The sequence below is a fragment of the Oncorhynchus masou genome, chromosome 21 (assembly GCF_036934945.1).
Source record: "Oncorhynchus masou masou isolate Uvic2021 chromosome 21, UVic_Omas_1.1, whole genome shotgun sequence".
In the NCBI taxonomy this organism is placed as follows: domain Eukaryota; kingdom Metazoa; phylum Chordata; class Actinopteri; order Salmoniformes; family Salmonidae; genus Oncorhynchus; species Oncorhynchus masou.
Window position 1 is genome coordinate 23,431,967 of NC_088232.1, and position 12,241 is coordinate 23,444,207.

The 12,241-nt window shown below is 43.6% G+C and overlaps 1 protein-coding gene across 2 annotated transcripts in view; it reads left to right on the forward strand.

Moving 5' to 3' along the window:
• Positions 1-12,241, forward strand: part of mipol1 (mirror-image polydactyly 1) — a 63,448-nt gene that overhangs the window by 44,998 nt on the left and 6,209 nt on the right. For both annotated transcript variants that reach the window (XM_064927823.1, XM_064927824.1), the window contains exons 12-13: positions 1,307-1,410; positions 10,206-10,460. In XM_064927823.1, the coding sequence (XP_064783895.1) occupies positions 1,307-1,410; positions 10,206-10,460 (359 nt within the window). The remainder of the gene's footprint in view (positions 1-1,306; positions 1,411-10,205; positions 10,461-12,241) is intronic.

Genomic DNA, 12,241 nt, shown 5'->3' on the forward strand with positions numbered 1-12,241 from the left:
CTTGCTGCCAGTAATTAGAAGGATGGTTCTGGAGACCCGAGGGGGAAGCTGCATGTACTTAGTTAGGCCAAAGGTGTTTATAGCAGCAGACCCCAGCCCAGCCCAGTGCTCATATGGTTTCAGCCTCTACAATCCTTGTCCAAGTCATAAAAGGCTTAAAAAATGAGTTGCATTTTTCCACCTGACATTTTTTTATTTTTTATGTATTACTTTTTAACAGTTAGGTACTTTCTAAATATGTCCAATAAGAACACAGATTTCCCTTTTTGCAGTGCCCTACTGAACATAACCCTGTTGTCCAATTCTCTTCTCCTCACAGATTTAGACAAAGCCCCTCCTAGCTCTCTCCCTCCTCCTCTATCACACAGAAGCTATAGATATTGCGGTCATTTACAGTATTGTCCTGTCTGCCTTGTTTATTTAAACCTCCTCCATTGTTCCCTCCTCTCCCAGCTGTTGAGACCATCAATACATCTGTTTCAACGGCTGCTAATTAGCAGGGTCTTTATTGTGGGCCAGGTTTAACCACAGGACACATTCACTCACACACACACACTGTTTACCCAGCATCCCCTGCTCCCACCCACCGCCACGACCAGTCCTGTCGGCCTCCCTTCCCGGTAGGCCCTCTGAGTAGGTGCTGAGTGGAGAGACAATAGCATGAATGGGATCCCCTCAGAGCATCCTCATTGTGTAGGATGCTCCCTGTGTGCTGCTGGGACTGCTGGCGCTCTACATGCGCTGAATTAAAACGCAGTTAAAAGACATACGCTGCTACGCTGCAGACATGGATAGTTCTCTGTGTGAGAGGAATCAGTGGTCTTACATTTGCAGCTTCGGCCTCAGTACGAAAACTACTGCGAGAACCCGTAAAGAAGTGATAATTCAGCTGCATTTTAACATGATTTGGTTTTGAGTAAACTACTTTTTCCAGTGTTCAAAAACGGAATGCATAAGATGTTTTTATGAAAAGTGTGTTAACTTTGTCAAAACAAAATGGTCAAAATGCAGGAGCATTTGTGAATGTCTTCTTTCAGAAAGAGAGAGCCATTGATGAAAAACGTTGACTCAACCACCCGGGCACAATGTTACTTGACTGCTACAAGCTATGTTTGTCAGACTGTGATGGGATGTGTGTGTGTGTGTGTCTGTCCCTTGTGTTTTTACCAGAAGGTGCTGGAGATAGTCATATGTGTTCTACACAAAAGATCAGTGATGTTACAAATAGTTATCATGTTCGATCTATTCATTGCATTTCTATCTGCGTCATTCTGAACGGTCTGTCTGTCCGTCCGTTGTGTTGTAGTGTTACCAGGAGGACGTAGAGGCGGTCCAGAGAGAGAGAGACAGGGCCCTGGAGCACATTCAACGGCTGGAGGAGGAAATACAAACACTGCGAACGTACCACAGGTGACACACACACACACACTTCCCCTTTTAAAAATGCGACACCTTCACTATCATCTGCATAGACGATTAAAATATAGGAATCCCTATCTGCATAAGTGAACATTCACAGTTAATAGGAATATATGGTTTGTTGCTGCTTGGTACATTGATATGATTTCTGCTGTGGATATTGGATATTTAAAGGCACAACAGTGAAATATGATCAGCGATATATTAGTCTGCTTCGATGTGACTTAGCAGGATCTTAGTGGGAAGTCATTTGTGTCATCATATCTATAATATAATGTAATGCTCAATCGTGCATTTTTCCAATAGTACATTTTATGTCAACAAAAATTATCCCATCTTTGATGTAACAATTGTAAAATACTGACCCTAGTAATAAAGTATTATATTCCAGTGTAATTTTGAATCCAATTCTGCACCAATAATACTAGCAGCAGGGAGAGTGTTACACATTCATGGGACCATAGATCCTTTCAATTGTATTTGGCTGAAAGAGTTGGGGGTGTCACACCTCATTTTAACTTCTTAATCAAATACAATTCTGCACAGCAAGACAGATCATCGCTCTCCCACTTATTAAAAATGAGAAGCATGTTCTGAGCCAGCTCTCCCTCCAACGTACTCAAGAAAATCCATATTAAGAGTTAAAACTGGACCTCATATGCAGTGTTTGCTCTGGATTGAGGTATGTAATTACACTCTAGTTAGACTTATAATATTAATCCGTGGGAACTTCTTTATCAGACGTTTTGGAAAATACAGAAAAATAAGGAAAGGTTGCTTTTTATTTGTCTCAGCTTTAATCCGCCAATGACAGTTTTTGTCATTTGTCACTCAATGGAAGAAATGAACGCCTTAAAAAAAAGAGACAAAAAACATGGGACACTTGAACTTCCAGCCGTGTAGATGTCCTTCATTGTGTATTTTCCGTTGGCTCAGAAAGTAGCCGTTCTGGTTTGGTAAACCTGACTCCTGTTCTTAAAGTTTCCCATATTCTGATAGTACGTTTTGGGTTTAGTTTTTTTAATCTGCATCTCATCTGTCACGTGGTTGAGTGTTTGTCTGGCGTTGGTTTACACATTGTGACAGATCTATGGTCCTATTCCCACTACGAGATACGAAGAAGAGTCTGAGGAGCAGGGCGACAAAAGAGAATTCTACTTTCTACTTTCTAATTCTACCATTCTACTTTCTAATTCTACCACGTTACATCGTTGCCTTAACTTTCGTTGTGGATGGCAACCGAACATTTTGGTTCGAGGCTCAAATTGACTGTGAATATCACTGTAGCCCCTGGCCATTAAGCACAAACTATTCAACAATGACAGAAACCTTTCTTCTCAAACATATGACACTATTGAATAATGTAACCAAACCATATTACACTCTTGAATAATGCAACAATTTACATGCATGAATGTGCAGACAATTAAAGGATTTATTTTCTCGTCTATAAGGGCGTGTCTTCATCAAGTAATGTTAGCCTATCACAAATGATATCTTTTTATCAATATCATGCAAATCATTACATATGGTAAAAGCAAAATGCGATAAAAAATGTGGGTATGAGTGAATTCACCACAATAAGCTATTTTATATGGAAGCCCATACCAGCCACAAAAAAATAAAATGTTAATGATTTGTAAATGTGCACAATTAGTCTGCTTCAGTCTGATCAACTGTAGACTACTAAAAACAACCACAGCTCCAGGTAGCTTAGAAACACCTATGTGCTCTGATCACATGGGGGCCAAGGGAAACGTAGCATCATGTTTTTATAGCCCAAGCTACAGTATGTATTTATAGCCTAAAATAGGCCCATTTATTTGTATTCTGAGAAGATGTGAATGTGATCAAATTTGGTTTATATTCACACTTCAGGTGGCTAGGCTACCTCGGCCTTTTTAATCAATATTATTGACTTGAATTAATCAATTAACACAATAGTGGTGACATACTGTATGAGTATATTTTTAATTACAGATGCAAAGGCCTATACGATGCAACCCTGCATAGGCCCATATAAAACCGTTTTTCTACAGCTGAATTATTACTGTTGTACGCTGCAACTTGGGTCCGAAGTTGGCTATCGGGAAAAACTCTGGGCCCCTGGAAAACAATTCCCTCCCCCCACCTCTGAAATCACCACACAATGTTAAAAATTAAAGGCGGGGGGTGGGGGGCGACTACATTTGACATGTTTTTGGGGATGGGCTTCCATTGTTTTATTTGGCTCAGTGCAGCCGGCAGCTAATGTGACATTTTCAGAATGTCACAGGCTGTTACTACAATTTCAGGCAGGAACTTAATAAAGTTTCAAATATTATGAAAATGTCTATAGATTTCAGCTGTTTAAAAAAACATTTCTCTGGTATTACCATTTATACTGTAAGAATGTTGGCTCACCGTGACAACTGTCTGGGGTAGTAGGCCAGACGCAGCAAGCACGCAAGTTTACATTTGAGTACTATGTGTAGCCGACGGTATTTTTACCAGAAGTGTAGAAAATGGGAAGAGGCTCTATGAGAACACTAGTAGGATTTTCTGAAGCCCCTCCACCTCACCCTGGCTTTACTCCTAGGACACTGAGGACGACATTGTTTTCTCCTCTTCTCAGACAATTTGTTTTGTGTGAAAACGAGAGAAAGAAAGCGCGAGATAGAAGAGTGGGTCTTGTACTGGTCCTGTGGTGCTAGACCTTTATGTGGGGAACCAGCCTTCGAGGCCCAACAAAGCCCAGAAGAGAAGATGGCCCGGCTATGTGTGTCTGTTTGCTCTGAGGATTCACTGGCCCTCTCCATTGTGTCCCCAGGATAACAACACACCCAATCATATGAAAGGGAGGCAGCAGACGTCAAATAAAAATAAAGAAGAAGAGAAGGGGCCAAAACGCTAGCGCCCGGCCAGCCTACCCCGTCAAAACACAGACTCACATTATGGGGTTCCATGTTCAGAGAAACCCCTGTTGATAAAAAGCAAAAGTAGGGAGAAATGTACTAGCCGATGGGGGCCAGTTGTTTTAAAGGGTTGACGTTGGAGGTGCTGGGGGCGGTGGGCTGAGGGAGAGGGGAGACGGCCGGTGCTTTGTTTGAGACCCAGCCAGACCAGGGCTGTGTTCCAAAAGTGTCCTAAATGCCACCCTATTACCTACGTAGTGCACTACTTTTAACCGGAGACCTATGAGCCCTGCTCAAAAGTAGTGCACTACATAGGGGAATAGGGTGCCATTTGGGACTGAACCCAAGGCTGCTGGGGGGAGTCAGTCAGCCCAAGCAGGACACGTATTAACACTCTGGACAGACAGACAGACGGCTCCCTGGGGAAGGCTGATTATAACGGAGGCTGAGTGGGTCGCACTTTAACACCTAAAAACTCAATAGTCATTTGCTTGGCTAGCAGACGGAAACAAGACAGGCTGCCTGGAGTTTCCTACTGGGGCTTCACTATATACGTTCATATCTGCACAAAACCCCGATGAAGGCTGCACATTGGCTTTAACAGTAAAGAAGTATTTTTATCAACTTCCACTGTCCCTCGGGAGTTGCTGAATTTCCTCTTCACTTTCACGGGGCAATTTAGGTTCATTTTAAAGTGATACATAACGTACGTCACCATCAATCCTGACTGAGTAACAGCAAGGAAAAGTGAACCATTGCCTCAGACTCAGGGTTAGCCCTTCCTTTTCAGTCTGTGCTGCCCAATACATTTGGCGGATTGTCTGGGAGCCCTCCGAGCAAGCTAAACTCCATCGAGATAGAAACGGAGGAAGTAATTCAAAACGCACAGCAGCACCCTGGCAAACTCTCGAACCTCAAACCGAAATTGGTTTGTGTTCCTATATCGTAGGCAGATCATAGAAACGCGTTATTTAGGGACAAGCCAGTATAAACAGCATGGACACTCCTCCTAGTGCTGAAAGTGTCTCACTGTGATGTATTTCTATGGTAGTAGGAGCCAAGATATCCTGTTCCCAGATCTGTTTGTGCTGTCTTGCCAACGGCTATGGTCTTTAACATATTGTCATGCCAAACATGACAACGACCATAGTAGTTGGCTATACAGCATAAACAGATCTGGGACCAGTCTAGAGCCAAGGTACTGAAGGTGGCTATCCTCCCTGTTAATGTGGTTTGGCTTGGGATACTGTACATGTGTCATAAAAGGTGAGGTGACCTGGCTGCCTCTCAGAGGTGCCAAGGTAGGTAGGTGACACAAATGTTATCCTGTCCAGTACCTGGTGTACCTGTCTGGTAACAGGAGAGGTCTGTGACCAGGCCTTCTCTGCTGACCTTGTGGTTTATTTGTTTAGAGCCCAGAGAGATAAGTCTCTATTAAATGGTATTTTACATACGCAGCCCTTAACAATCCCCCTCCACACTAACCATTAACCATACATACATCCTAAAATGGCACCCTACACCCTTATATAGTGCACTGCTTTTGACCAGGGCTCATAGGGCTCTAGTCAAAGTAGCACACCATAGAGGGAATAGGGTGCCATTTGTGACATACCCCAACTCTAGAATTGGAGGGCAGGTTCGTTGAGCTCTAGCGTCTGTGCTGTGTTATCTGATTGGGGGACTTAATGGCTAACTGTTCTGCGTTGCAGACTGTTCTGTAGGTCACTGGCAGAAACTGGAGCAGAAAGCCACCATGTTCAGAAACACAGAATGAATAGTCATGAGCATCCTATAGATAGACACAGGCGCACAAGAGCAGGTGGGGAGATAAGAATGAGGAATCTGGAGCGGAAAGTCATGGGCGCCTACTAGACCTATTTCTCGCTCCAGCTAGGTATTTGGATGAAACACAGATGGATGAAATGTGATCAGATCAGTACAACAGGAACTTTCTAGCTAGATTAAACGGACACTCGTCCTCATGAATGGAACGTGATCAGCTCTAACAGTACAGTACATGCATGGCCTTGTGCTTTTGTTGTTGTTGTTGTTCCAAGGAGTACTTCCCATGGAAGATGTCAGCACTATTAAATATTGGTGCTAAAATCCCCTAATTTTACTTTAATGTGATCCCAGTAGCAGATTTCAGTTAGAAACACAACTTCAAATTACCTCTCATCTGGTTTGTGGTCTTGTTTAACCACTCTCTCTCAATAGGTAGCTCTCTGTGTCTCCCTGGGAGAATCTCAATTGTCCTTCGTCCTCTCCTTGCCTCTTTTTGAAGAAGGTCATCGAGGAATGGAGGCGAGGAGAGGAAAGGTTTCATTGCATGAAATGAGACTCCTCCACTCACGTGTCACCAGGCAACTGACGTTTACAGGGATGAAATCCCATAATAACGTTGTGAATTGATCAAAACAAATGTCGCTAGTTGTGCAATACATTTTACAGATACAATGATAAGTAGCGTATTGTTTTTAAATGTGTGTGAACAACTTATTCAAAGGTGGGCTGGCGGATTTGAAAACACTTCTGAAGCGTGAGGATACTCTCGTGCATCCTCTGCCGAAGTAGGTAATTAAGGAGGGGAGCAGACTCCTATGTTTGCCTACTAACGAATTGACACTCTCTTCGACCACTTATCGGTTTCCGGGTCACAGAGGAGTCGAGGAGAAGACAGATATTTTGCCCAATTCAGAATCTCCCCCTCCATTCTCTCTCCCTGCTTCGTTCGCTCTTTCGCTCTACCAAGAAATGAAAGTGAACAGTTTGAGGACAATGTTTCTCTTTCCTGTTGATTGGTTTCCATGTGTGTTGTAAAGGGAGGGGTATAGTGTAGCGGGGGGGGGGTCGAGGCGCGGTTGCCAGGGTCAGATAAGATAATCCATATTTAAGCAGCACTCCCCCTCCCTCCTCTGTCCTTGTTTGTCACTGTCATCGGACCTTCAGACCCAATATGTTTACATTTAATTAAACAAAGCACACAAACTTTACATCACTTCCAATAGCTATCAATAGCACAGCTGAATTGATTACCCTCAGCTCTGAAAAACAAGAGGAAGCATTAAACAGGAGCTTCATCTTCCCCCTCTGAAACTCATTACAGGCCAGAATGACTGATATGATTTTAAAGCTGTGTCCACACGCCTACCTGGAATGGCAGCAGAGACCTCTGGTCATTAATCTAGATTAGATTGTCAGCCGTCAGTGGACAACTGACTATAATGTCGCTCATAGAGCTAATGGAGGATAGAAAGGGTATTGTTATCTGACAAAAAGCGTATTACCTAGCTCAGGGCTCTCCAACCCTGTTCCTGGAGAACTTCCGTCCTGTAGGTTTTCACTCCAACACTAACCTAGCGCACCTGATTGTAATAATTAGCTGGTTGAGAAGCTGAATCAGGTTAGATACGACTGGAGTTGGAGTGAAAACCTACAGGAGAGTAGCTCTCCACGAACAGGGTTGTAAGAGCCTTGACCTAGCTAGTTACCTGCCCCTTCAATGAATGGGGTTGTTTTAATGTTTAGCTTTGAATTGATATTAAACTCTGCTGAGGTACAGTGATTTCTTTTAATCAAGCAAGTTGTGGAAAATATATCATATAAATCTTTCAGTTATAGAAGTGGAATGCCTTGGGGTTATTGCATACTATGTTATATTGCAAGTCAAGGATTGTGTCATCCAATGGCCTTCACCAGATTGTTCAATGATGTTGATGATTATTATTTCTATTTTATCTCTGTGCGTCAATAACAGTGACTTGAAACTCTTGCTGAATTAAGGATCACATACTGGTCTTTGGAGAGGAGAGAGAGCGAGAGCCTCATTATCCAATCTCATTTTTAATCATATTGCCAGTGAGACATATTTTTCAAATATATTTTTTCAATTGATTGGACACATTCTTGTGGGATTGTCTAAAAATATGCATTGGAATTTGTTTGGGTTAATAACTGAACTGGTGACGGGCAAGGGTATTGTTCCTGGACTGTAATCGAGTGAAGAATGGAGTAATACATCTGTAATAGGATTTGTCCCAAATGGCTCCCTGATCCTAGTTGGGCTCCTGAGTGGCGCAGCAGTCTAAGGCACTGCATCTCAGTACTAGAGGCGTCACTACAGACACCTTGGTTCGAATCCAGGCTTTTTCACAACCGGCCGTGATTGGGAGTCCCATAGGGCGGCGCGCAATTAACCCAACGTCGTCCGAGTTTGGCCGGTATAGGCCGTCATTGTAAATAAGAATTTGTTCTTAACTGACTTGCCTTTTTAAAATAAAGTTGAAATAAAAAATCCCTATATAGTACTTTTGACCCATTGACCCCAACTCTGACTATATATGCATCCCAGGTAAGGGACCATTTGGAATGTATACATAGTCAGAGTTGGGGTCAATGGGAAATGGGAAATGTTTGGTTTCCTCTCCTTCCCAATGGATCATGGGTTTTGTCAGCCCTTTACTAAGGTGAAGAGTACCCTACCACCCTACCAAGCTCTATTGATAATATAACCACACCGATGTAGTGTTTACCTCAATCGTTCTCTATTTGAGAGCTGCTATCTCTCTCTTTATTTGAGAGATTCTCTCATCTCATTGGAAACACCTGTCTGCTTTCACCTTGCGCTCCTGTCTCTACCAGTTTGATGCTCTCAGTCGCACACACACACAAACACACACTCGGTCACACTCGTTTGATGCTTTCAGTCAGTCAGTCCCGTCAGTAATGTACGGTAATATATTCCACTGACATTCTGCTGCATTATTGCCTCCAGATATTGTCTCATGTAGTGACATAGCATTTGAATATTAAACGTGTCTCTTTGCCACGGGGTGTTAATACAGAATAACGTTCCCTACTGTCAGTTAAACTGCAGGCATGCTTTCATTGGTTAAGGTCAAGTTTCTGTCTGTTTGTGTTAGGAATGTGTCCAGCTGCACTCTGACTGCAAAGTCAGAAGTGTAGAGGAAAGGAGACTTGTTGGTTGGAAGCCTGTTCAGTGCATCATCCCTGTACTGCACTTTCAAGCTACAAGAGCTACTATTGTATCATTGCAGCGACTTCTCATCCTTCCTTTGCTGTACTTGTTGTAGCTGAGGTTGTTTTCAGTAGTTGTGCCTCTTTGGTGTTCAGGCGACCCAGCATGTACAAATATTTTCCTCCCACCGAATTCAAAGCCAAAGGATCATATCAATGTGTCAATCAAATATAATGAGAACTGCTTTTTTCAGAGTGCCTTGTTAACAGTCTTAACGATATTGTTGTCAGCTGACACCCTGTAGCTTCCTGAAGTACCAGTATGTTGCTGGTGATGTGCTGCCTTTCATAGTTTTACTGTAACATTTTAGTATCTGTGTGATGATGGATTATTGTGATGCCAGGGAGAATTCAATTAAGCAGTGGTGGGAAAAATATCCAATTGTCATACTTTAGTCAAATTAAAGATGCCTTCATAGAAAATGACTTAAGTGAAAGTCACACAGAAAAATACCACTTGAGTAAAAGTCTAAAAGTATTTGGTTTTAAATATATTTAAGTATCAAAAGTAAAAGTATAAATAATTCAAATAGCTTATAATAAGAAAATCAGACAAAGCATTTGTGTTTAGTGAGTCCAGATCAGAGGCAGTAGGGATGACCAGGGATGTTCTGTTGATAAGTGAGTGAATTGGACCACTTTCTTGTTCTGCTAAGAATTTAAAATGTAGTGGAGTAAAAAGTACATTATTTTCTTTCGGAATGTTGTGAAGTAAAAGTAGTCAAAAATATAAATTGTAAAGTACAGATAAAAAATTGACTTAAGTAGTACTTTAAAGTATTTTTATGTAAGTACTTTACACCACTGCAATTAAGTATCATTTCATTTAATTCATCTTATCTCTCCCTACAGCTTGCACCAAGCCCAGTGTGAGTTAGGGGCCACCAGTCAGACAGAGCAAGGGGCCTCATATCTCAGCTCTCCATCCCAGACCCTCCAGACCAAGCCCCTCCAGCCCAGGGAAGCCCCCTCTGGTCTGGTCAGTCCCCCCCACCAGCAGCCCCTCCTGGCTCAGCTCCAGAGAATGGCCTCAGAGCACCAGAACACCCAGGCCCAGCTTCAACACTCCCAAGAGGCAGCGAGGGAGGCCAACGAGAAAGTACAGAAGTGAGTAGCTAACTAGAGTACAACTCTGGTTTTACAGACCCCTCAGTAAATACTAGCCCATGAAAAACTGCTACTAAATCAAATGTACTTTCTCGACATCTGAAAATGAAGGTCAAATCCACCACCGCCAATTTAGTTTCACTTAATATAGACACGTTTTTTTAACCCCCGCCATGTTGCCCCATGACAAGAATTTGTTAAACGCATGCTCCTCCCTAGCCCCTGCAACAGATTCCCCACCCTTCCCATCCCCAAATCCTTCTCGCACCCCCATGACTCCTGCTGCACCCTACCCCCATCCTCTTGACTTGTGCTAGGGGTGTCCATGCTGAAGGATAGTTGGTTACTAGTTGTCTGGGAGGCCTTCTCTTCTCAGTCCCAGCCTGATCTCTGCTGCTCCTGCATCCTCCCACAGTCACACTGGGGCCACCCGCTCCCCACTAAACAAACAGCAGTCGCCCTGCTCATCTATTTGCCTGGTGAATTAACAGGGGGGATGGTGATGGGGGGGTGACAGTTCTCAGCACTGGGAAAGCTGAAAGGCTTCCCCCCCACACCCCTCAGATTGGGAGGGAGAAAAGAGGGGATTCTGGTTGGTATTGTATTTAAACGATCCTCACTGGAGGGCCTCCATTATGCTTGGAAGATCACACAGTGTCTTCTACAACCTTCACTCTAAATGTAAAAACTAGCGCACACTTCCCGTATGAAGGCAACATTTTCAGTCCACTGGCTCAAATGCTCTTGCAGTGTGCAGACTGGGAATAGTTTGGAAAACTGCAGCTAGCAATTACTTTGCGTGCACTGAACTGGTACTGTTACTGATGTTCTGCACTTTTATGGATTTTTTTTTTGACTACTGGTTCCTAGTGTAGGCCAACAAGGTAGTGTTAACAATTTCAGAGCATGGTCTGGGACTGGGACATCTTTCAGTCAGATCCTTTCCCAGAAAGAGGCCTGTCAGGGGGGTTAGATGTGTCAAGGTGTGGAGGGTGGGTAGAGACTGCGGCCCAGGCCAAGGATGAGCAGCAGCAGCATCAGAAGACAGTCACACTCGACCGTTAACTGACCCCCAGATGGATGGCCCTGGTCCTGCTGGGATGCATCCCAGATGCCACCCTATTCTCTATAGTGCACTAGTGCTCAAGTCAAAAGAAGCTCATTATATAGGGAAATAGGGCACCATTTGGGTTGTGGTGGTGTGGGAGTCAGTGGGAAGCAGCGCTGACGAGGGCCCCGTCGCACGGCTGTGAGAAGAATGCACGAGGAGCCGAGTTACCTCGCTCTCTCCCCCCTCACCCCTCATCACCCCCGAGAGGACACGGCTTGCCAGAGGAAACGGAGAGGCGGCCCAGAATGTGGCACCTGAGTGCCGGGGGCTGACTGTCCTGCAGCTCCATTGATGGAGGGGCTGAGCAGAATGTCTAATGACCTATCCGAAGCTGCCTGCTGAATCAAAATTGGCCATGGAGGAGACGAAAGGACACAAAGACCCTTTTCATCAGGAGGTGGTGGTCCTCGCCCGCTAGTTACGGGCACGCTACTTACTGCTGTCTTTCTCTCCCTCTCTCATCATCATCATCATATTTCAGAGCCTTTGCTGCTCTACAGTGCATTCAAAAAGTAGGAGCCTTTTTTTTTACGTTACAGCCTTATTCTAAAATTATTATTATTTTTTTTTTTAAATGTCCTCATCAATCTACACACAATACCCCATAATGACAAAGCGAAAACAGGTTTTTAGATGTTTTTGCAAGTGTATAAAAATAGCATCAAATTGA